A 24,374-nucleotide genomic window follows, 5' to 3' on the forward strand; every position below is an offset into this window, starting at 1 on the left:
TAGGGAAAGCGGATAAGAAAACCGTAAGGAATAGCAGCCGAGTTGAATGAAGACAATTATTGGAGTACCTTCATGGTTCCTGCATGGAGTTCACGTCAATCAACTAGCCCCACCAATCTACGCTGCGCTTGGCCTCGTACGCGGGGTCCGGCGCTGCGATACCGCTTTCATAGCCATTTCGGGTAGTCCGGCCAGCAAGAAGAGAGTTTGACGCAGCTAAAGGTTGGTCTTTCTTGATTTTCGCAATTGCTACTCCGCCCCGGCGATGGCAATCTAAAATATCACAGGGTATTGAGGGAGGGCCGTGGTATAAAAACCCATGTTGCGGACTCTGTCTTGGATACGCCGCTCCACAACCAGTTTTCCCGTTCCTTTTCGAAACTGTTCGTTTGGACAAAATGGGTGCAATTGCAAAAAGCCTGCTCCCCTTTTTCCTTCTCTCATCCTCTTTGTCCTTGATAGGATCATCGGCTGCTCTCCCCGCCGAGGTTCGTGAGCAAGACAGTTTCCAACACGCATCCGGCTACATCTGCAACAACCTCGTGATTCCATTTAGTGTAACTGAAAACTCGGACGGCCACTTTGAGGATGACAACTACAGTATTGAGGTGCTCCATAACTTTATGGACTTCCGCGATTTCAGGACGGCGACCTACAACATCTCGGCCATCTACTGTGCGCCCCCCGCGCGAGCCCCCAAGAGGCAGGACACTATTCAGATGCTAGTCCATGGTGCCACTTTCAGCAAGACCATGTGGGATTGGCCGTGGCAACCAGAGAAGTACTCATGGGTCCGCCGCATGCATGCTGAGGGTTATCCCACCCTCACCTTTGACCTAATCGGGTCCGGCAACTCGTCACATCCCCATCCAGTGTACGAGGTCCAGACACAGTTGATCGTCGAACAGGTCCATCATATGTTCAAGCTCCTGAAGGCAGGACAGATCGGTGGCGTGGTGTACGACAAGGTTGCCTATGTCGGATTCAGCATTGCATCCATTGCCGGCGTGTCGCTGGCATATCAGGTACCCGACGCCATTGATGCGTTGGTCCTCCACGGCTTCACCTGGGACATCCAGGATTTGTACCCGGCATTCCTGAGCGGCTTGCAGGTGGCTGCCAATGGACTTGAGAAACCCGAGTGGAAGCAGTACCCGGCCGAATACACGACGCAGATGAACCCGGCTGGCCGGCGAGCAGCCGTGTTCTATGGAAATTTTGATCCGGAAATTGTCCCTGTAGACTTCTACCTGAGAGACCTGGACACCCTCGGCCTGTCCATATCGCTGGCGTACCATCTGGTGACACCGAACCTATACAAAGGGCCGGTGATGCTCGCCAACGGTGATCAGGACGCGACTTTCTGCGGGCGCGCATGTGGCTCGGCACCGTATGAACTCTACGACCGGTTTCCCAACGCCACCGACCATGACATCAAGGTCTATCCGCAAGCTGGGCATGGCATCCATCTACACCACTACGCGCAGCAGCTTATGGACGATACTCTGGCATTTTTGAAGCGAAATGGATTCTAAGATGATCCTTGGACAAAGAAGCTGGTTGCTGTGACAAGCACGAATGGGAAAAGGGTTCATAACACATGACTAGAAATCTATAATGCAACATTTAACCATAATTGTACCTTTGGTTATGACAAATAAGAAGCTAGTGGCGGGGTTAAGCTTAATCCCTGCCTGGGACCGGAGTATACAACAACTAAATCCGACATCGGGCTTATCCCCGCCTTTATTTATATATCCTGCATTCCAACAAGGAGTTGTCTCAATTATCTCAATCGTCTGAATTTCCAAGTTGTAAGTCCCGGCTTCTGTCTAGCGATTTGCATCACAATATCCATAATGGCCCCTCTTGTGTGGTTTATCACTGGCAGCTCCTCTGGCCTGGGCTACTACCTGGCCCTTCACGCCTTAGCGGCAGGCCACCAGGTTATCGCTTCCGTCCGCAGCAGGACGAAATCGAGCGACGCAGTCCAATCCATCGAGTCAAAGGGGGGAAATGTCATCGAGTTAGACGTGTGCGAGGCCAACTCCATTGCGGACGCAGCCAAGAAAGCACAGAGCTTTTACGGCCACATCGACGTGTTGGTCAACAATGCGGGCTATTCACTTTTGGGGGCAGTTGAGGACATGAGGTGAGATGGGAGAACTGAAGTCCGGGCGACCTTGCATCTAATAACCATCCAGAGACAATGAGAACTATCTCCAATTCGAAACGAACTTTTTCGGACCTCTACGACTCATCCGTGCCCTCCTTCCCTCTATGCGCGAAAGACGCAGTGGAACAATTGTGAACGTCACTAGTATTGCCGGGCTTGACGGACTCCCATCCTGCGGCATGTACGCTGGTAGCAAATTTGCACTCGAGGGTCTGTCTGAATCGCTTTCGCGGGAGCTTGAGCCGTTTAATATCTCCGTGCTCGTGGTAGAGCCGGGAGCTTTCAGGACCAATTTCCTTGCAGCAGCTATCAAGAACGAAGCCGGATTGTCACAGGCCTATCGAGGGACGCCGGTAGATGCCGTGCTGGGAAAGTTTGACAGCATGCAAGGCACGCAGCGCGGAGACCCATTGAAAGGGGTGGCACGGATATTTGAGGTTGTAACGGGGGAAGGGTCCGCTGGATCACTCAAGGGCAGAATCCTGAGATTGCCGCTAGGTTCGGACTGCGTGGAACGGATCGAGGCAAAATTGGAAAGTCTCTCGCATGACCTTGACGCCTCTCGCGAGGCAGCACTGAGCACAGATTACTAGCGGATGGTAGAATTCATGAAGGTAGCCTTGTTTATATTCCACACATACATTGTCGTTCCTCGAAAGCTGCGCGAGGACGGACTCACGGCGGGGTCAAAGTGAAAATTCAGTAAAGCTCATATTTTACTGAACTCCGATGTGGAAAGGTGTTCTCTTGTAGTCTCCAAACATGAGTGTTTTCACCGCTGCCCCTATGTGTGGATCTGTCATCCACGGGCTGGCCCATGGTTTACAGGAAATCAGGTTTGATGGTAAAGTTGTCCCACCATCTGATAATGCCTGTAGAGATAGATACTCTGTCTCAAAATGCCACTCTTTGTCAAGACCATGTGGTTTAGTAACGAATGTAATAGCAATAAGAGACGGATCATGTGGCAGGCTCTCACAATAGAAGTCGTGAATGCGAGCATGTTCAGGAGGAAGCATTTCCCCGTCTCGGATAAGTCCGGGACCAGTTCGAGCATACATCTCTTCGAGCTCCATAATCCTGGAGAATATAACGTGATATTGCTCGGCCTCTAAGAGCCACTCTCGTTTCGGCATCCGTAGTAGGAGATTGAGACCTTTACGACGCAAACAGGGCCAACGGCATTTCCAAGCAACACCGTGAAGCGGAAATATTAGACCCGAATCTAGACTTAAGGTCTTCGACAGCTCGTCAGGGTAGTGATTGCTGTCGGAAAGGAGTGTTTCAATCAATTCGATGACTTCTTCGTACTCAGTCCGATAGGCGTCCCAGTCGCTCTCAGCCTCAGTCAAATAAGACCGAATCCCAATTATCGCGCTAATCCACATTATGCGAAGAACCGCGGCTGCATTCTTTTGGTGTGTATTCCAAATTCCTTGCTGCTTTTTGCGAAGGTTGCGGAAGTTGTCTTCCCAACGGTGAAAACGCGACTGTATACCGTTAAACAATATCATTAGGTCAAGGTCTGGTAATTTCCCTATTTTCAAGGATTCGTCGATTCGTTGGAAGGCTGACACGGTGGTTGTGACTATGTCAGTAAAAGCAACCCGAGCCTCGCGAAGGGTTTGGAACTCGGGTGCTATAACGATCAGTCCCTGGTCATCGATTCCATTGAGGATAATCCTGCTGCGCGGTACAGGATTGAACTCGGAAGAATTAATGTTGAATAAACTGAGGATTGGGGCAAGCTCAGTTTCTATAAAGTGCGACTGAAAGGAAGACAAGGTCTGGGGCCAGGGTTGGCCCTTAGGATACTCTCCATCATGCTGCCGCCATTTTTGCAATAATTTGATGCCACCGTCAATATGTGTCGATGCGGCTACTGCCTCTCCCCGGAGGAATTCAAGGCAGGCGAAGAGAATGCTGGCCACTATAACAACCGGGATGGCGTCTGTGTCGCTGGCCTTGGCAATAACAGACTGGATTGCCTTGTTATACAACAGCAACGGAAATCTCGGCTGTGTTGTTTTGGAAATTGAGGAGCATAGATTGATTGATGATCCAGCATGCTCATATACCGAGCCTATGGCGGCGAGGGCTTGTCGAATGGCCGGTTCGGACAAGCTTAGTTGCAGAACACTGTACCTCCAGAAGGAGTCTTCAAAATAGCCTGCCAGGCGTGGAGAAGCTTTGATAAAAAATATTTCCAGGGCTCGTGATTCGCCCGGTATTGTAGCGGGAGTGCCTGAAACTAGCTCCTGTGATAATGCGGACGGTGGTGGTGTCCGATAGCCGTCGCACTTCCTCCCGGTCCGTTTGCAACTGGGACAATCAGTGACGTGATCTATAGATATATTGTGCTAACTGTACCGCATGCATTCCGGTCTAGCTTCATCGCACTTAACTCTTCGAATCCTGGCGTTATCGTTTAGATACCGGTGTTGGGGAGATCCAGGGAATCGAGTCCACTGACTTGCAGGTGATGCAGCCCGTACGTACTTTAGGCCTGCTAGCACGAGTTTTTTTGGCAAGCTGGTCCATGCGTCCACAATACATCTATCTTCATCTAGAGGAGTGTGTAGGGAATACGTCCAGACTGCGAAAGGGTAAGATGGCAGCTTACGATGTCATCGTCGTTGGGGAAGTCACGTGCATTGCCCATCCCAACCAATAAGGAGTTAGATCACCATGAGTTGATCAGAGTCAAGCAGATCTACAGGCCTTTTAATTGGTTCGCTCGTACTCAGCGGGTCCGCCCACTCTATACGAGGGTCGATATCGACAATTCGAACACTCTCGGACTCGACGTCCCTCACGTCTCAGGTATTTAAACTCCTTCTTGCTCACCATTTTAGTTCAATAACTAAGGATAAGCTATCGGCACAGCGTACTGATTATGTACCAGTCTTTGACCATTCCTCTCTTGGGGCTTTTAGCCCTGTATCCTATCCATGTTACTCTTGGCTTCCTGAAAAACCGCCGCTTTGCCCAGCAGATAGGACTGCCGTACATGATTTTCCCATTCTCTGAGCATAGTGTCTTATATCTTGGCCTAGTCGAAACCAGATGGTACCGCTATTTTGTTGACCACTATCTTCCTACAAGGTTAGTCGATCATGTCAACAACAGTTCATTCAAGTACCGCTGGAGGGTCAAGGACCGTATTTCTAAGCATTATGGTCCCGTCTACATGATTGTGACCCCATGGTCAGTAACTTGTCACATCTCTGATGCCAAAGTTGTTGCCCAAGTCTGTATGGCTCGAAGGAGCTTTCCCAAACCAGTGGAAAATTATGGTATGTTTCTTCACATGTCATAGCAATCTACCTAATCTCATACCAATTTCAGAGGCCTTTGCCATATACGGTCCCAGTATCTTAACAGTGAGTTCTCCTCCAATTACATCTTAGGCTTATCTGAGAACATGCAGAGTGAAGGTAGTCAATGGGCTCATTATCGTCGGTATACCTCTGCCGCATTCAATGAGAAGAACAACGCTCTTGTGTGGCATGAAAGTATTCGCCAAGGCGTACAGATGACCAACTGCTGGGAGGCGGAGCATGTTGCAGATCCCTCCTGTGCCGTGTTCTCTCTTCCCGACGTCCGAGATGACGTTGTGAAGTATACTTTGAATATCATTTGCAGTGCGGGTTTTGGAGTCAGATTGCCGTTTAAATCCGCATCCCAAGCCACGACAGGGGATACGGAAGGGTTGTTCCTGGATGCCGCGATACCTCCACAGGGGTATTCTTTCACTTTTCCCTCAGTGATGGAGTACATTAGCAACTACATGACCACGGTTTTCTTGGCAAACGGTATTTGGCCCAAATGGATTCCACGAAAAATGGCACCATTCTTCAAAAATGACTTCATGGCGTATGATGACCTCAAGAAATACCTTCAAACTCTCCTTGAGAATGCAGAGGTCAGGGACAATCCATCTTCCTACAATCTGCTGGAGGGTTTAGTCAAGACTCGTCGAGAGGATTCCAAGCCAGAGAGCAGCAACACGGTACATCGGGGCTTATCGGATGAGGAGATACTCGGAAATTTATATATTTTCATGATTGCTGGGCATGAAACGACAGCCACAACTCTCCGGTTTGCCATTGTGCTTCTTGCAATGCACCAGGATATTCAGGACCGATTATACAGTGAGATACAAGACGTGGCTGATGGTGAGTCTGCAGACCTGGCAGAGTGGGACTACGAACGGATTTTCCCTAAACTTGTGACCCCATTATGTATCATGGTAGGCCAATCCTCCATGTTCCAATCGGTCGTCGCTGATAATAAGTAGCTCGAAACACTTCGACTGTACCCCGCGGTCTCCAGCTTGCCCAAGTGGACCGGAGACTCTGACGCCAGTATTTCCTACAGAAATCAAACATATCGAATCCCACATGCAACACACATGAGTCTGGATGCGAATGCCTTGCACTACGATGAGTTGTACTGGGGACCGAACGCGTCGGAATTTGACCCTTCCCGGTGGGATAGACGCAACGCCAATAGCTTCCTTGCAAATAACGATGGTCTGGAGGGGCTTACAGGTCCGGGACTAGAGCATGATACGATCCACAGGCCAGTACGTGGCGCCTTTCTACCGTTTAGTGACGGAGTTCGGGCCTGTGTGGGTAAGAGATTCGCTCAGGTTGAATTCGTAGCCGCCCTAGTGGTGATCTTCCGGGATTATCGCGTTAGTCTGGGGAGAAATGGAGACGAGACGGAAAGCGAGATGCAGCAGAGGGTGCAGCAGGCCCTACAGCAAAGCTCAAACGCGCTGACGATTGGGGAGAAGGTGCCATTGGTATTTGCTCGACGGAGAGACCTGATGTAGTGCAAGATGTACCTGAAATGCTGGCAGTGGGGCGGGATGTGTTGGCAGAAAGCTCCGATCACGTGCGGGCCGCATGCTCTGGTGGGGCTTGAGCACGCCCTTCAGATACACTAAATGCCAGTAGTGACCGCTCTTTTACTCAACTTCTTCCTCTTCCACTCTGCATTCCCACGCAATCCCTCCCTCTCAGCTCATTCCCCGTCATGTTCCTTTCCGAGCTGTAGAGGGCTGCAGCTTCGGCTGCATTCTTTGTCACTCCATCGCGTGGCAAAGACCTTCGAGTCCTGGGCACCTGACTTTCTACACCGCCCTACCGTACGCCCCGCTATGCCTCACAAACAGAAGAAGCACAGCAAACATGCTCCTACCAACTCCTCTCCCCAGGCGGAGAAGAGGGACACTGTTGTCCCGGGAGGTTCCCCGCTAGGGTCTCCCGTCGCTGCGCGGACGAATTATCAAGAGATCCACCAGAATGAGGTCGAAGCTCTCCGATCCATCTACGGCGATGACTTTGAAGACGTCCAGCATAGGCGATCTGCATGGCATGTAGGTTATAGACCCAGTTACCAGCTCTGCACCTTCGGTAACTACGAGACAACTGACACTGTCGTCAAGCAATCCTCCGATCTCTCGTTTAAGCTGCACCTCCGAGCTTCCTCCAATCCCGATGTCCGCCTCGAAATGCTGGTCGAGTTGCCGGCGACCTACCCAAAAACCTATCCCAACCTTTCCTTGGAAAACATAGATGACCTCCGGCAAAGGTCTCGTGCGCGTGTACTTGACATCATTCGAAATAAGCCGAAGGAACTCTTGGGATCGGAAATGATTTATGAGATTGCGGTATCTATCCAAGACGTCCTCGAAGATGTTGCAGAAGCACAAGCTCAGGACAAGGACCTCCCCAGTCTTGAAGAAGAGCGGATGGAGCAAGAAGCTGCCGCAAACCAGCGCGCAGAACAGGAGAGGCAAGAAGAGCTCCGGAAACAAGAAGCGGCTACTGCGGAAGAAGAACGTGCATTGCAGCAGCTCTTGCAAGACAAAATCAGAGAGCGCACGAAGGCGCGAGTTTCCAGACGGAAGAGCCGTACCATGGGAATGGACTCGAACAGTGATGTTGAGTCAGTGGAACATATGCCCGGTGCCATTTCCTTCGACCCGCCTCTGGTCATGTCTGATACCGATGAAGGCCCACTTTCCTTCCGCGCCGTCTATGGTAAAACTCATATTCAAAGCCGTGCTGGCAAGGAGACATTCTCCGTGAGACCGGTTGTTTCCGAGAATCGCCCGTGCGCTCCTCTTCTTGTGCTCAAGGAGCTCACGATCGATGCAAAAGATGTCGAGCCTCTAGCATTTCGAGAGAGAATGCGGTCCAGCGAAGACAAGCTCGAGTCATTGAAAAAGCTACGGCATCCTAACCTAGTGGAGTTCGTGGGCTTCAAAATATGCAGGCCTCTCGACACGGACAACCCTGATGGACAGGCGTGGAAGGTGTATCTTCTTTTCGAACACGCAAACAAAGGGTCGCTGTCTGAATTTCTGGATATCGTGGGCATGGCTCCTGTGGATATGCTCCGTAGCTGGACAATCCAACTTCTCGAGGCTCTGGAATTCTACCACCGGAGTGGCTTCGTTCACGGGGACATTCGCTGTGAACGTGTAATGTTGTTTAGAACCTCAAACGGTGGTACAGTTGTCAAGTTGCAAGCAAGCATTGAGGATGCCCTACCTGACACCGCAGGGAGCAAGCGCTCCCTAACTACGTCTAAATCTCCCTTCTGGCTTCCTCCGGAATTAACGCAAGACAATGCTTCACCGACCATGAAGACGGATGTTTGGGACTTAGGCATAGTCTTCCTTCAGATGGGCTTTGGCATGGATGTTCTGCAGCGGTATACATCTGCCAATGCGTTGATGGACGCCCTGGGACTATCAGCTTCCCTTCAGGATCTGCTGTACGAATTCTTCAAGCCCGATCCGAAGAAGAGACCCACGGCCTTCCAGCTTCAGCCGTCTGAGTTCTTCCGCGTCGATACTCCTCTCATCGCTCGCTCAAGCGCTTCAAATTCAATATCTCTGCCGAGGCGCCCGCGCCTTGACTCTTTTGGAGGGCTTCCAGCTTTCTCGCGGTATAACCAAGACTTCGATGAGGCAGGCCGCCTGGGAAAAGGTGGCTTTGGTCAAGTAGTCAAGGCTAGGAACAAGCTCGATGGCCGGTTTTATGCCATCAAGAAAATATCGCAGAGATCTGCCGCTGCCCTGAAGGATACTCTGTCCGAGATCATGCTTCTATCACGGCTCAACCATCCGTATGTTGTCCGTTACTACACGGCGTGGCTCGAGGAGGATTACGACCATATAGACGAGGAGGCCGTGTCATCTACCGATGGTGATTACTTCGCCAGCCATAATTCAGCTGCCTTCGAGTATAGCACTGGTGGACTAGATTTCATCAGCTCCAGTGGCTATCCGAAAATTGAATTCGGATCCGACAGCGAGGATGAGCATGACGGATCTTTGTCTTACAGATACAAAGGTGAAACACCGGAGACTTATGGCACGGAAAGTGGCACAGGAAAGGAACTCAGCCGAGTGAGGTCTGGCTCGCAGGGGAGACCAGTCCTGACTACACTCTATATTCAGATGGAGTACTGTGAGAAGCATGTAAGTTTGTTAACTCTGTTGTCATGATTTTGAGTTAACGGTTGGAACTTGGAAGACACTCCGTGATCTAATAAAGAACGGGTTATCCGATGATGTTGACAGATCCTGGCGACTCTTCCGTCAGATTCTCGATGGACTGAGCCACATTCACAGCAATGGCATTATCCATCGTGACTTAAAGCCTGATAACATCTTCATTGATGTGGCTAACAATCCCCGCATTGGAGATTTTGGACTCGCTACAAGTGGGCAATTCACCACGGCTGTGCGGTCGTCGGCTGCTGCAGATTTTGCTGGGGACTTTACTCGCAGCCTTGGTACGACATATTATGTTGCTCCTGAAATGAAGAGTGGCTTCACCGGCAACTATAGTGAGAAAGTTGATGTAAGTGAAATTTCGGAAATGGCGGAGGAAGTGTTGGCATTAACGTGTACAGATGTTCTCTTTGGGTGTGATTTTTTTCGAAATGTGCCATCCCCTGCCAACAGGCATGGAACGTGATCAGACGCTTCGGGCCATCAGGGAGAAGAATCATACTCTTCCAGCGACGTTCCATTATTCCGACAAAGTGGTCCAGGGCAGGATTATAGAGTCGTTGCTGAGCCATAATCCTAGCCAGCGACCATCTGCCTCAGAACTGCTTCAAAGCGGTCAGATCCCTCTCCAGGTTGAAGAAGAGACTTTCCGCCGAGCTATCATGCATTTGCTCTCAGACCCCAATTCTCCCGATTATAAGAAGATTTTATCTGGCATCTTTTCGCAGTCACCAAAGAAATTCGAAGACATCGCCTGGGATATGGACTCCCATGGGTATCCGGCTGCGAATGAGCTGCTTGTTCAAGGCTTAGTCAAGGAACGACTAACTGCTATCTTTCGAAAGCATGGAGCTGTGGAGACCTCAAGGCAGTTATTGTTCCCTAGGTCGCAGCATTACAATAACGGCGCAATGCGGCTTCTTGATGCCTCGGGTAATCTGCTCCAGCTGCCGTTTGACTTGACCCTTCCCAATGCCCGTTCGATCTCCCGGCAAGATCCAAATCTTGAGAAATCTTTCGCTTTTGGGACAGTCTACAGAGAGATGCCTCATGGTGGTGAACCCCGGACTCATAAGGAGGTTGACTTTGACATCGTGTCCCATAATGCTCTCGATCTAGCATTAAAGGAAGCCGAGGTCATTAAAGTTCTCGATGAAATAATTGAGGAGTTTCCTCCTCTCCGATCAGCTTCCATGTGCTTCCTTGTCAATCACTCGGATCTACTTCAGCTCATCATGGAGTTTTGCCGTATCACTCCATCACAAATCCCTTTGGTCAAGGAGATTGTTAGCAAACTCAATATTGGCAAGTGGACCATGCAGAAAATCCGCAGTGAACTTCGCTCTCCCAGCATTGGTGTTGCTTCCACCTCGTTGGATGATCTTGCTCGGTTTGACTTTAGGGGTTCGTACATACACGAATTTATTGCCACTACCAGGAGACTAACGCGTACCAGATTCCCCAAAACAAACGCAAAGACGACTCAAGTCCATCATGGAAGGTACCAAATTTGTAGAGCGGTTAACACCGATCTTCGCTCGCATTAACCTGCTGGTGACATATCTGCAAAGTTTTGATGTGAAGCGAAAAGTCTACGTCAACCCTTTGGGAAGCCTGAACGACAAGTTTTTCAGAGGCAGCATCCTTTTCCAGTGTGTCTTTGATACCAAGCGACGAGACGTATTCGCGGCAGGTGGCCGGTACGACTCACTTATACAGGAGTTCCGGCCGAAGCTATTGACAAGCCGTTCTCAAACTCATGCCGTGGGCTTTAATCTGAGTTGGGACAGACTCAGCTCGTCGATGGTTGAGTACGTCGGAGGATTAGCAAAACAGTCCATAAAGCAAGCTGAACACGACAGTGGGGCGTTTTGGAAAACCCGAAGGGTAAGTTCGGCCCAATTCTATCCCACCGGCTGATGCTAATACATAACAGTGTGACGTGCTTGTTGCGAGTTTCGATCCTACTGTTCTTCGCACGATCGGCATAAAGGTTGTGCAGGATCTCTGGGCAAATGACATCAGCGGGGAGCTTGCGGTCGACGCCTCCTCGCTGGAAGAACTTCTGACCAAGTACCGAGATCATAATCACAGCTGGATTGTCATCGCGAAACAAGATAGCAAAGAGCGAGGGTTCAAGGTCAAGTGCCTTGCTCCTAGAGAAGAGTGGGACATACGAAGCTCCGAACTGATCCCTTGGCTTCGGAACGAAATTCGTGCCCGCAACCAGCGCGAGGGGGCGGTAGAGCAACGTCAGGCACGGCTCCCTAGCCAAGCGGATGTCAGTGCCGTCCATAGTGAACGAGCTAACGATGTGCGCATTCTCGCTCCACTCCATCGAAACAAGAAATCCAATCGCAGAAACATCGTCGAACAAGGTATGATTTACCTTGCTCCCCCAGTGCTAAGAGATATGCTAACACGAACATAGCTCTCCTTCGTTCGCGGGAAGTCGCCGAAAAAGCTCTGGATGGTCCTGTTGTCGCCATCGATACTCGGGACGATCTGCTGGAGGCTATCAGAGGCACACGACTATCGGATCCTGACAGCTGGCGAACCGTTATTCAGAATGCGCCACTGACAGAACGGAAGTACTTCAGCCAGGTTCACGAACTGCTCTGTGACTTGGCCAACGAAAGCCAGTCCCGGGACGGCGGGGAGAGCTACGCCAACGCCTTCATATACAATTATCGCACGGGGCTATGTCTCTATTACGATCTGGGATGTGGAACGGATAAATGATGTCTGGTATACATTATGTGTCGTGTTTTTACCTGCGTTTCTCTCCTCTCATGTTTTATAGCGAAATATACCCGCTGCATCCATGCAATGAAATCAAGGATCCCGCAATCTTTTAAGGTATCTCCGATAATGTACATATTAAGCAAGACGTAATCCACATCCCAGTCCTAATCACTTTCGTCATCACTTCCGTAGGCCACCAGAGGCCCCCCGGCGGGTTTAGGCGCAGCTTGCGTCGTGACGTTCCCACCCGACAGCCCCCTGAGCGCCGCAACAGTAGAACTTGAAAAGATACCACTGCTCTCCTGCTCCGCCGACGCCGCCGGCGCAGGTTCAATCATCAGCGGTTGCTCAGGAGCATCAAGTTGTGGCTGACCCGCCTTCTCCCACTCCTCCAGCTGCTTCGTCCGCGTATACCACACCTCATCCGGAACATCGTAGCCCTGCAGCCCAAAGCTGCCCTCGATCTTCTTCCGCTTGCGAGCCTCGGGGTCCCGCCCCTCCAGCTCGGCGACAAAATCCGCCGGCAAGGCCCGTCGCACCGCCTCGGCCGCCCGCTCTTCCAGCCGTCGCGCCTCGCGCTTCTGCGCCAGCGGGTTCGGATCCACCGTCGCCCAGCGAACGTTGAGAATCTCGTTGTGGTCCAGGCTCTGGTGCGCCATAGCCTCCTTGGCGAACTCGGCATTCGCCAGGTTCGAGTACGTCACGAAGGCGACGCCGCGCGCAGTGAGCACGCGCGTGCGCTCGATCTCGCCCCATTCAGCGAAATGGCGCGCCACAACCTCTTCGATGTCGTCGGTGACGTGGATGCGGCCGACGTATAAGGTTGAGTTTTGGCGGAGAAAGCTGCCCACTCCGCCCATATCGTCTCGGTAATCGGAGAATTTTTCTCGGCTAGAGCAAGTTAGTTATTAGGTGGGTAGAGGGAACGGTGAATAGGGTACAACTTACCCGAAACAATCGACGTTCGGGCTGAAGACGTCGTGGATGGTGGGGAGCCTGTGGAGGTACTCGCACTGCAACGAACGGACAAGTGGTTAGCTCAGACGTCAAAACTCAGGGCAGGAAGCTAATTGTGCCTACCTCATGCCCACGCGGACACACTCCGCGGGCGAAGAAGAGACAGAAATAAGAGCCGGTGACCCTGTCGGCGCGCGTGTACCCGCTGTCCTTCGCGACATTGCAGCGACCCTGCGCATGGGTTTTGCTCAAATATTTGTCTTCGCGATCGCCGCCGGACCATTTGTTGTACCATATGTTGAATACCGTGCCTGTCTGCTGGGGCTTTTCGGACTTGATCGTGGCCGGATCGACCTGTGGCCGGGCCGGACGCTTCTTGCGGCGGATGATCTTCTTTTTCTTAGGTGCGCCTGAGTCTGTCTCTGTGGGCGCATCTGTCTGTTGGACGAGGGCCGTTTCACTCGTTTCATTCTGTTGCGGGGTGGTCGTGTCTTCTGGGTTGGGCGTTGGGGTCGACTCTGAGGCCTGGTGCGGGTCTGCGATTGCGGAATCGGCCATGATGGATGTCGAGATGATCACCGCGTGGTGAGGACTCCTCGATTGCTGGGTTGGCCTTGGCTAACTCGTAGACCGGTTGAAATGGGAGGAGGGAGTGGGATGAGATCTGGATAGAGAGGCAAGGGAAAGAAAGAAATCATGAAGTTTGGGGACGGTGCTTATGTAAGGCGCGCTTGGCATCGCGCGGATTTTGAGAAATGTTGCTGCGAGCTCTACCATTGACCCCGTCTGAGAATCGGTCCCCGGTGTTGCTGGCAAATTGATATCATTCGGAGTTGCTGTCCAGAGTTTCGGGAATACAGATTATCTGTCTCTTTTCTCCTCCCCCGTACCGAGTTTGCTTTTATTGCGTCTTCTGAGTCCGCGGGGCTCCCAACCGGCAAGATGGTGAACATCACAGAGAAGATCAAGGAGTATGTCGTGGGCTAGATCTATCTTGCTTGGCTGCTGCTTACCCAGCATTTTTCAATCTACAATAGGATCGAAGATGAGATGCGCAGGACGCAGAGTACGTCTATATCCATCCCCGTATACCCCTCCAGCCTCACCCCGCAACTAATATATCGCAGAGAACAAGGCCACAGGTATGAACAGACAGTCCCGACACCGCCTTCTACCGAACGAATCCACTAACCCCGACCAGAGTACCATCTTGGTTTGCTGAAAGGGTGCGCATACCTGTCCCCGCTCCGCATCGTCAACTATTCTCACAATCCGCTCCAGAAAACTCGCCCGGTTACGAGCCCAGCTCCTAGAACCCACGGGTGGCTCCGGCGGCGGTGGCTCCGGATTCGACGTTAGCAAAAGCGGTGATGCGCGAGTGGCACTGGTCGGATTCCCGTCCGTCGGTAAATCGACCTTCCTGAGCAAAATCACCAAGACGAAGAGTGAAGCGGCCGCATACTCGTTCACGACGTTGACGGCGATCCCCGGTGTGTTGGAATATGGCGGCGCGGAGATCCAGATTCTCGATCTTCCCGGTATCATCGAGGGTGCTTCTGAGGGCAAGGGACGAGGACGACAGGTGATTTCTGCGGCGAAGGTAAGCGGACCACTTCTTCGGGGTTTTGCTTCTCGTGGGAAGGGTTTCTGACGCGGCCTAGACGAGTGATCTGATCTTGATGGTTCTGGATGCGACAAAGAAGGCAGAGCAACGGGCGTTGCTAGAGGCGGAACTCGACGCCGTTGGTATCCGGCTGAACAGGGATCCTCCGTATGGAACCCTTCATTCTCTACACGTTTAGCGTTGTTTTATTAACACGGCGCAGGAACATCTATCTCAAACCCAAGAAGGCCGGTGGCATGAAGATCACCTTCCAGACGCCGCCGAAGAACCTCGACGAGAAGATGATCGCGAGTGTGCTAAAGGACTATAAGATGCTGAACTGTGAAGTGTTGGTGCGAGATGAGAACGGTACGTGCTGTTCGTGTGTCGCTGAACAAGAGCATGAATAAACTAATGTACCCAGCTACCGTCGACGACTTCATCGACGTCATCATGAAAGACCATAGAAAATACATCAGATGGTCCGTCCATCCATGCCCCTTCCAATGACCCGCAAGACGAACAATTCTAACCGCCACAGTCTCTACGTCTACAACAAGATCGACAGCGTCAGCCTCGACTTCCTGGACCAACTGGCCCGCGAGCCCTACACGGCGGTGATGAGTTGTGAGCTTGATCTCGGTGTGCAAGAGGTGGTTGACCGGATCTGGAAGGAATTGCGACTGATCCGTATATACACCAAGCGGTATGTCTCAGCCTTCACGGCTAAAATACGGAATAAAATAGCCATACTGATACGCCTCTAGGAAAGGAGAAGAGCCGGATTTCAGCGAGGCGCTCATCGTGCGCAATAACTCCAGTATTGAGGATGTCTGTGATCAGGTCCATCGGACTCTGAAGGAGACGTTTAAGTACGCGTTGGTTTGGGGCGCCAGTGCGAGACACATCCCACAGCGGGTTGGACTGGGACACATGGTTTCCGATGAGGATGTGGTGTCGATAGTTGCTAAATAGATGCTCCATAAATGACGGCAGTCATGTCGTACTACAGGGTAACTCAATAGATACCTTACGTGAGATGTAACTACGAATTGCTCGAGTGTGTTGGAAAATAATGTATTCAATACTCAAAACTTCGAACACAATAAACCGAAAACAAGTGAACAGACCAATAACTGACGCATACCTTGAAACGTAAAACAGACCCAGACTCCAACCATTAGAATTCAGTCATTTAGGCAGCAGCGGCCGCAGCAGCAGCAGCAGCAGCGACGTTCTGCATGCCAATAGTAGGCTGAACGCCAACGCGCTCCTTGGCCAGTAGGTCGACCAGGAGGGGGTTGGGACGGCTGTCACGCTCAGGGTACACAGCCAGCTGGCTGTTCTTGTACTTGCGCACACTGTCCAGGTAGATGTCGAAGAGGTAGGAGGAGTCAAGGGGGCCGCCCTTAGCCTCGGGGTGGAATTGGGTGCTGAAAATGGGACGAGACTTGTGGATCATACCCTCGTTGCTGGAGTCGTTCAGGTTGACGAAGTAAGGCTTCCAGTCAGAGGGCAGGGTCGAAGCATCAACAGCGTAACCGTGGTTCTGGCTGGTGATGTGGCAACGACCAGTGCTCATATCCAGCGCCGGGATGTTGTGGGCACGGTTTCCGTACTTCAGCTTGACGGTGCGAGCACCGGCGGCCAGAGCCAGAAGCTGGTGTCCCAAGCAAATACCGAAGATGGGGACCTGAGAAGTCTCCATCAGGCGGCGCAGGTGGTAGGTGGTGTCCTGGCAGTGGGTGGGGTCACCGGGACCGTTGGAGATGAACACGCCATCGAAGTGGTGGGCCACCTTGTGAATCGGGTAGTCAAAGGGGAACACAGTGACGCTGGCGCCACGGCTGACCAAGCTACGCAGGATGTTCTCCTTGACACCGCAGTCGATGACGGCAACGTGGCACTGAGGGTCGGCCGCACTCACGTGGAAGGGGGACTTGGTGCTGACCTGGCGGACCAGATGGATCTGCTCAGGGTCGACGAAGGCCTCATCCTGGTCAGCATCGTACTCTTCGCCGACGGTAATACGAGCGAGGGAAGAACCCTGCTCACGGAGATAGGTGACAATGGCACGAGTGTCAACGCCGGAGATGGCAGGGACACCCTCGCGGGCACACCACTCGCCGAGGCTCTCCACGGCGGTCCAGTGGCTGTACTGCTCCGCAACATCGGCAACAACCACACCAGCGGCTTGCAGGTTGGGAGATTCGAAGTACTTGAGCAGACCATGCTTGTCCTTCTCAGCAGAAGGGACACCATAGTTGCCAATCAAAGGCTGGGTGAAGACCAGAATCTGGCCACGGTAGGAGGGATCGGTCAAGGATTCAGGATATCCAACCAGGGAGGTGGTGAAGACAGCCTCACCCGAGATGTTGGAGCGAGCACCGAAGGACTTGCCGTGGAAGATAGGACCATCTCGGATCGTAAACGTGGCACGTTCCGTGGCAGGACGGCCCTGACGCACGGTGGCCATGAAACGAGACTGGATAGAAGCATTCACGGAAGGGAAGGCAGAGGCCCGGGCGGGCATGGCCTTAAACAGTCGAGCAGCGAACATTTTGATGCTGTATGGTTTGTTTTGCAGATTGAAATTGAATAAAGTGGTAGTCGGTTAAACTCGAGACGTGATGAGTCAACGGGTTCAAAAGTTTCCGGAAGCTTTCCAGAGGTGATCCGAGATGTAATCCTGATTGCATGTTAACGGCCTGTGGGAGGAAATTGGACGTATAGAGGGAAGGAATATTTTGGAAGGCTAGAGGGGAAAATACCTGAGAAGTGAAGACGGAGGGTGCCAAACACATAAGCGCGACTGTGCTGTTACCAGTCACTTAAAAATAAATTCGAGGTAGATTGGATGTGGTTAAAAAGACATGAATGGCAGCGAAGAGGCTGTCAAGTGGTGGTGGAAGGAGGATGGGAAGTGAGTCAATCTGGGATGGAGAAGAGAAGAGGAAGAAGAGGAAGAGAAGAGAGAAAAAGAGGGAGAAAAAAAGAAGTGCGAGAGTCGGCCCGGGAAAGGCGGGTCCAGGCGGGCACGTGCCGGTTCCTCACCGACTCTGTCGCCTCCCGCCAATCAGCACCCGCCCATTGCCCAGCGTTATCGGATGAATCATCGTCCTCTATCTGGATTTACTGCACTCTAACTTGATGATGAGTTGTTGGAGTGACCCGATTCCACGTATCTCTCCCGAACATAGTGTAGTACCCTGGACAATCCTCACACCAGGCATTGTTGAGATTTGCCCCCATTAGGTAATGGGCACTGATAGCATCCGATCATCCGAGTGGCACTCCACAAGTGCCGAATGCCCTGAATCCACCCAGCGGTGAACTCTCCTCCGTCAAATGAGCTGTCATACTGCCATCCCGGTTTTGAGGGTCTAATAGGATGGATGTGCGGTCAACAGTTTTCAATCCCCGGCTCTTTTCCCTTCAATCCTGTCCAACTGATCTCCGGTGTTTTGTTCCAGCCTTCAATTCCCCCGTTGTAGCCATTGCTGTTGTCGTGGACGGATACTTTCACTCGTAAAAGACCGAGAGGTTCTTCTGCCCATATAAACAGCCACCATAGTCACGATCCTGTCATCAGCATCCGCTGGCGAAAGAAGGCGACCAGGAATAGCTCGTATGTAGATCAACGGCATGGTGCTCTTGGTATATGTCTTCCGGGCCCTCGCAGCCGCCATCCTCTCTGCAGCTACCTTCGGCCCTTCATGGCTGTCTGCCTTAAATAGCCGAGCACACCAACAATTAGCGCCACAGTCGCAGTTCTCGTTCGAAGGTCCCGGCTGTGATGGCTCCGGCATTGTGGATCCTGATGGTCGATGTAATGGGGACGGGCTCATTGACGATCCCCAGCCCGACGACAAATATAGAGACGGGTTTCACTTCGAAAACCCATCCACCGACTGCAAGTATGTCTCGCAAATGTATATCTGGGATTCCTTTAAAACTCTGGAAAGCGACGCAAACAAGCTGTTCACTCTCATCCACAAGAATGTTAGTTTCACCATCGTAGGTCACCATCCCGCCGCCGGTCATTATAACGACCTGATGCATTTCTACGTCAATGCCCTGCGCCGTGTCGTGATGATCTTCTCCGTGCACGCAAATAAGTTCCGGATCAACCCAAAGGCCATCCACGGCGGTTGCAATGCTCAATGGTCAGTCGCGGAGATTGGGTTCAGCGGGCAAATGAATTCCGGTTGGTGCTCTCCCCGCACAGTGCCAGCGACATATTCCAATTCAGGTCCGTAGGAGAGCCCTTCGAGATCGTCAATGTTTGGGTGAGTCGATGGCGCGAAGGGCAGATGGTGGAGGTACGGACGTATATAGACGCCGGAGCGCTCATTCAAGGACTACACCAAAACGAAATTTGGTGGAACGGATCGACTACACAGAATCATCTCCAATACATGCCGGGACCAGGGGGGATGCCGAACCTGCGGGAATTGGAGGGCCTCATGGGATATCCGAATGGGAGCAAGTACGTGGATTAGGGAGGGTTGCCTAGTTGGGTAGTTTTACAACCTCAGGCAGAAGGCCAAGGACGCTTTCCCCAGACGGGCAGGTACCTAGGTACTTCGGCCGCTCCACGTTACTTCGCTCTCCTCGTATGATTTACTTCCTCATCTCCTTCTCTTCCCTCCCCTTAGTGATGCTTTAAAACAACACCCCTGTGTGACTTCACTACAGGCCATGACTGAGCCTCCAAGAAAGCGCTCTCGCGTTGCTTGCGTCTCCTGTCAGTCGCGCAAACGCAAATGTTCGGGCGATCAGCCCTGTTCCACGTGCACCCAATTCGGCGTTGAATGTCACTATGATCTACAGTCGCGTAAAAAGAAGGATCCCAGGGCTTTAGTGCCTAATATAGGTGCGATAGGATCCAAGTCGCGCGATGACTCGGCGCCCCAAGGCCGTATCCATGCGCCCCTCGGCGACTCAAATGGTATTCATCTCAGCTCCCTGGAAGCCAATTCCGGGGCAGCGTTCGTACGTCGACTCGGTCTTAAGATCGACCCAGCCAATGCCCCCAATCTACATCTGTTCGCCTGGAATGTTGGGGCGCGTCATTCTCCACAGTCAACTCTCTCTTCCGTGAGAGGCCCTGTTCCTGTCGTTGATATCATCTCTCAGGAGGAAATGCGGTCCCTCGCAACGGTATTCTTCGAGAAGGTCGACCCGTGCTATGGATTTATTGACCGCGACCACCTCTTCAGTCGAGTGAGCAGGCGATGGCTTCCTCCGTCGTCTGATACTGCTTTAACCTATGGACCCTATGACGCGGTCCTCTGCGGTGTCGCGGCGTTCGGCTATCTCTTCTCGCAACGCCAGGCCACCCCCAAGGAACTCCAACTAGTGGAGAATGCTCGACAGATCCTGGAACCTGCATTAATATCTGAAAACTCCCTGTCTATCGACGTCGTGATGGGTTGGGTACTGCGCGTGGGGTACCTGCGTATGACCGCCTCTCCGTACGCTGCGTGGATGGCCAGCTGCTCGCTGATGCATATGATCGAGGCTACTGGTCTTCATCTTGAACCGTCATCTGACACCGTTCTCGAGCAGCACTCCACGGAACCATGTGATCCCGATATCCGTCGTCGTCTATTCGGCATGGCGCGCCACCTCAATGTCTGGATTTCTTTCGAGCTCGGCCGCTCCCGGGTTGTCCTTCACGGAGCGACATCTCTCCCGCCTACTCCTCGCCCCACTGGCTATACCACAGAGATTTTCAACCTTTTGCCTGTATCCGAGAGTCTCGACCCAAACAGTACAACACAAGACTTGCCCGATCTGGAATCCGCCCTGACGAACGTCCTCGATGTTGTCCACATCCAACCTCCATTGATCCTGGTGCAATGCAACCTCATGCTTTGCATTTACCGCCGGCTGCGCGCTTTGAATTCCATCATCTCCGGGACGCTACTAGACCGTGTCCTTGCCCTGGCCCAGAAAGGCCTACAGGCCGCTCGCGAGACGGTTGCTTCCAATTGTCCCTGGCACCAGGCTGCGAACGTGCCATTCCAGGTGGTATGCACACTACTGGCCATTGACAACCGCGCATCCTTAGCGATGCTTGGTGACGCTATGCGAACTCTCCGCGAAGTAGCGTCTGCCTACGAGACGGAAACCATGCGAGAAGCGTACAACACGGCCTACCTGCTGATCCTACTCCACCAGCGACGGAAGGAGGAAGACACCCGGTCGCTCGGGACTGTTTTGCGTGATGCGAATTCAAGCTCCACCTCGTCCTCGGCGCCCCAGGTTGTTGCAAAAGAGCCGTTCACGGAATCGACACATTCCCTGGCCGACTACCCCGGATTCTCGTGGCTGAGTGATCTGGTGATCGATATGCCGAGCTTGCAGAATTTCGACATGGACCATAACATGGCAAGCGACGACCCGTCTTCACTACCAACGACGGGGATATAGGCTTCTCGCCGCTGGCCACAGGCTGGCCATTTTTGCACCCTGGCGTACCGACCACTCTGCCATAATATGGTCGAAACAACAGTCATGATGCTACGATAAGATACCCATTAGACAAGTACAAGTGTATATATATCCCGACCGAAAGAAAAACGCTTAGTTATCGGAGTTATATGCATCTATCTCATTCAGTTTTGCCCCGTTTCCGGTCCCTCTGTTTCCGCGAATCTGTCTCAGATCGCTCCACTATGCCTAGCCTCCACAACACCCACAGTAGCCCCAGAATTATGACGGCGACTGTGCCCAACTCTATACCCTTAGTTTGGAAGATCCCCTCGCCTTCCGTCAGCTGGAGCACAGGAACCTGGATTTTCTCGACTAGTCCACTGTCCCGGCTTTCGGAGGGATGCAGCTGGTAAAACATGGACCGGACACCAAACAGCCCCTCCCAGCCCAGGTTGACACGGTCAAACGGATTGACCCCCATCTTGGTGCCGTCCTCAGCACTGCATGCCCAAAAGACCACGGGCCATGGGATTGATGCAGAGCGATACCCCGTCTCGGACGGTTTCAGGTACCGCAAATGCAGCGGAATAGTGACGTTCCAGCCATCTGTTGCCAGCTCCGCCTCCTGCGGCGTAGCGAGCTCGAGTAGCCAGGTCGATCCCCACCGGGGCACCACCCAGTCTGGGGCTTCCAGGTCCGTCTCGCCCGCCACTGCCCGCAGCGCAACTAGATGATGGGAGTCCAGGAACAATGGATCGGTGGTGGACAGTTGGTACTTGTCGCCGAAGACGGTCGACGGCAGAGTTAGATAGGCGTGCAGCGCACACGTCGCGTCGGGCGGCGCGGGGGGCACATTTAGCGACGCCCGCGACAGGGAGATTGTCATCGTCGGATGAAGGCCTGTCGGCTCAGGGAATGAAATTGAATACGTCGCATCGTCCGCGAGAGGGTGATGGCGAGAGGGGAAGGAAAACAGCGTCGGTTCTAGACGGTGCGCGGATTCCGCAGATGTCAGCAGCCAGCCGTGTTTCTCTCACCAGCAAAAAGAAAGGTGGGACGTACTCAGCTCATCATCCTTTCCCACCACAGCCAGTACTCCGCCCATCTGAATCTCCTCCGGCTCGATCGCCTTTTCCGTCCCCAGAAGCCCGACCTCGACTTGGTCCTTCCCAGTCTGGCGTGCGTGGATTTCCTCCGTCCATCCGTCCGGCGGCGTACGGGACCAGTATCCGGACAGCGTCAGCGCATGCGAGATAGTGTCATAGTTGATATCGACGGAGTCCGCGGAGAGAAGCGACGTCGCTCGTCGCCGACATTCATCGTCCGCAGCCGGACACACCGTGTTCTGGAGATATGCCACCAGGTTCTGCAGGGAGGGGAGGACGCTATGGAATTGGAGGGCGGCTGTGGAAGCGAATCGAGTGGAAAGCACAGGGGGCGCAACGAAGAAAGTCTATCGTGGGAATCAGCGATCCGATCAAACTGTATCCAGAACGCAGGGCAACACCCACCTCGGGGGTATCGCACTTGAGATCAGCATCGAACACGTCTTTCAATAGCGAACACACGGCCTCCCTATCCATCCATCAGCAATGCCATTAGCCGTAGAAGATCCCCGGACGCACCCAGATTTCGTCCCAGAAACGGGGGTATAGAACGCATGTAGACCTGGCGAGACGCGACTGGAAAACGGCGCGCGCGCCTCATACAGAGACTGCGTGGCCCAGCGGATATGCAATTGGTGGCATTGTTTCAGGACGTGCCAGAGCTGGTCGGTCAGCGCCCAATGAAGCAAATCCGTGATCCACCAACCACGACAAGATATGGCAGACCAGCTGACAAAATTAAAGTATAGGTACTAGGCTTACCTCCGACGGGAGCTCGTCAACGCTGAATGTGACGCGATCTTCGCGGACGGCGTCGATGCCGCGGACGGAGAGAGAGGAGCGGGAGAGAGAGAGTTGGTCGAGGGAGAAACTGGCATCGGGGTGTTGGACGAAGGTAATTCGGCGGCGCATGGTCAGCGGCCTGCTATGTGAGAGTGGGAGTGGTTGGGTAGGAGAAGGAGGAGGAGGAGAAGATGGAGGGCGAGAGAGAGTTGGGAGGTGTTTTCTCCGCATCGGGTGAGTTGGATTCCTGATCGGGGTTAGCATTGATAAGATAAGGCTTTGACTTAAAACAACACTATGTACATCCACCGCTAACTATAGTCTTACTCCCTCCTGGTAGGCTTCTCAGGTCTTAACCTAGAATTTAAAAGATCAGATTGTCGCGCATGGTGAAAGTACATGAAGGTGGATGCTAGAGCCACCTAATGATTTGACTACTCCTTTAATATCCAAAGGCAATGAATGGGCTCAGCATAGGCGGCGTTGGTCATTCTTCGACCGTGCTTACGGTTTTCTCCAGACTCAGGGTCGAAGACACGTATCTCGACAAATCTATTCTGAATGCGGCTGCCATGTTTTAGTCTCTCGAGGCTTCACGAGAATCACTGTCTTAAACCCTCAGATTCTCGTAGAAGCAAATCTACATCATGCTGAAGATCCTCGAATGATTCTGAGTAACCGATCTCAGGTGTAATCGTTTGCCATAACGTAATGTTGCTTAGGATGACAAACGCATCTGGGTTCTTTTTGCTATGAGGAGTTGTAAGAGCCATCTGGTAGGAGAACATCCTAGGGTAACCTACATCCGAAGATATACTTCCTGAAAATTCTCAAGAGTGATAGTGCAAACATCCAGTACTTTCTAGTCGAGCCCATCATTGCACTGTAACGTTTACAAGATCCTGATTGCGACCCAGCCTCTATGGTAGGAAGATGCAGATGATGGATGATCCATTCAGACGCTACCTACCAAGTGAGCGTCATATATATAAGAGCTGGCCACGTGATCGCTACAATAGTGAATGA

The 24,374-nt window shown here is 52.4% G+C and overlaps 9 protein-coding genes across 9 annotated transcripts; 5 read left to right on the plus strand and 4 right to left on the minus strand.

Annotated features, from left to right (window-relative positions):
- The first annotated feature begins 241 nt into the window (after positions 1–241).
- BDV59DRAFT_185213 (alpha/beta fold hydrolase) lies at positions 242–1,724 on the plus strand. The gene has a single exon (XM_073690810.1). It carries the CDS (start codon positions 399–401, stop codon positions 1,533–1,535), a length of 1,137 nt encoding a protein of 378 aa, XP_073544839.1. The 5' UTR covers positions 242–398; the 3' UTR covers positions 1,536–1,724.
- Positions 1,725–1,859: 135 nt separating this feature from the next.
- BDV59DRAFT_195201 (SDR family oxidoreductase) lies at positions 1,860–2,769 on the plus strand (the record flags this gene model as incomplete). Its single annotated transcript, XM_073692516.1, has 2 exons — positions 1,860–2,152; positions 2,205–2,769. 2 exons carry the CDS (start codon positions 1,860–1,862, stop codon positions 2,767–2,769), a joined length of 858 nt encoding a protein of 285 aa, XP_073544840.1.
- Positions 2,770–2,830: 61 nt separating this feature from the next.
- Positions 2,831–4,728, minus strand: BDV59DRAFT_99353 (uncharacterized protein). Its single transcript, XM_073697477.1, has 3 exons — positions 4,676–4,728; positions 4,547–4,591; positions 2,831–4,498 (listed from the first exon to the last, which is right to left on the minus strand). The coding sequence occupies exons 2-3, from the start codon at positions 4,549–4,551 to the stop codon at positions 2,893–2,895; spliced, it is 1,611 nt and encodes a 536-aa protein (XP_073544841.1). The 5' UTR covers positions 4,552–4,591; positions 4,676–4,728; the 3' UTR covers positions 2,831–2,892.
- A 344-nt stretch (positions 4,729–5,072) lies between these two features.
- On the plus strand, positions 5,073–12,144 carry cpcC (putative protein kinase (Gcn2); the record flags this gene model as incomplete). Its single annotated transcript, XM_073692517.1, has 10 exons — positions 5,073–5,472; positions 5,525–5,559; positions 5,607–6,428; positions 6,477–6,986; positions 7,299–7,562; positions 7,632–9,677; positions 9,733–10,062; positions 10,115–11,117; positions 11,170–11,600; positions 11,650–12,144. 10 exons carry the CDS (start codon positions 5,073–5,075, stop codon positions 12,142–12,144), a joined length of 6,336 nt encoding a protein of 2,111 aa, XP_073544842.1.
- A 394-nt stretch (positions 12,145–12,538) lies between these two features.
- Positions 12,539–14,083, minus strand: cwc2 (active spliceosome conformation promoter CWC2). Its single transcript, XM_073697478.1, has 3 exons — positions 13,539–14,083; positions 13,407–13,471; positions 12,539–13,349 (listed from the first exon to the last, which is right to left on the minus strand). The coding sequence occupies exons 1-3, from the start codon at positions 13,971–13,973 to the stop codon at positions 12,623–12,625; spliced, it is 1,227 nt and encodes a 408-aa protein (XP_073544843.1). The 5' UTR covers positions 13,974–14,083; the 3' UTR covers positions 12,539–12,622.
- A 112-nt stretch (positions 14,084–14,195) lies between these two features.
- Positions 14,196–16,079, plus strand: BDV59DRAFT_185219 (putative GTP binding protein (Gtp1)). Its single transcript, XM_073690811.1, has 10 exons — positions 14,196–14,386; positions 14,453–14,481; positions 14,543–14,557; positions 14,617–14,641; positions 14,697–15,015; positions 15,077–15,186; positions 15,242–15,387; positions 15,443–15,500; positions 15,560–15,724; positions 15,786–16,079. Exons 1-10 carry the CDS (start codon positions 14,358–14,360, stop codon positions 15,991–15,993), a joined length of 1,104 nt encoding a protein of 367 aa, XP_073544844.1. The 5' UTR covers positions 14,196–14,357; the 3' UTR covers positions 15,994–16,079.
- Position 16,080: 1 nt separating this feature from the next.
- Positions 16,081–18,064, minus strand: cpa1 (carbamoyl-phosphate synthase (glutamine-hydrolyzing) CPA1). Its single transcript, XM_073690812.1, has one exon. The coding sequence runs from the start codon at positions 17,576–17,578 to the stop codon at positions 16,214–16,216; it is 1,365 nt and encodes a 454-aa protein (XP_073544845.1). The 5' UTR covers positions 17,579–18,064; the 3' UTR covers positions 16,081–16,213.
- Positions 18,065–18,663: 599 nt separating this feature from the next.
- On the plus strand, positions 18,664–21,456 carry BDV59DRAFT_195207 (putative C6 transcription factor; the record flags this gene model as incomplete). Its single annotated transcript, XM_073692518.1, has 3 exons — positions 18,664–19,225; positions 19,279–19,307; positions 19,717–21,456. 3 exons carry the CDS (start codon positions 18,664–18,666, stop codon positions 21,454–21,456), a joined length of 2,331 nt encoding a protein of 776 aa, XP_073544846.1.
- Positions 21,457–21,637: 181 nt separating this feature from the next.
- Positions 21,638–23,477, minus strand: BDV59DRAFT_195209 (uncharacterized protein; the record flags this gene model as incomplete). The annotated part of the gene is made up of 5 exons (XM_073692519.1): positions 21,638–22,443; positions 22,522–22,912; positions 22,971–23,034; positions 23,085–23,227; positions 23,328–23,477. The coding sequence occupies 5 exons, from the start codon at positions 23,475–23,477 to the stop codon at positions 21,638–21,640; spliced, it is 1,554 nt and encodes a 517-aa protein (XP_073544847.1).
- Between the last annotated feature and the right edge of the window lie 897 nt (positions 23,478–24,374).

This window comes from Aspergillus ambiguus (assembly GCF_047715705.1).
Source record: "Aspergillus ambiguus strain CBS 117.58 unplaced genomic scaffold BDV59scaffold_35, whole genome shotgun sequence".
Classification (NCBI taxonomy): Eukaryota; Fungi; Ascomycota; class Eurotiomycetes; order Eurotiales; family Aspergillaceae; genus Aspergillus; species Aspergillus ambiguus.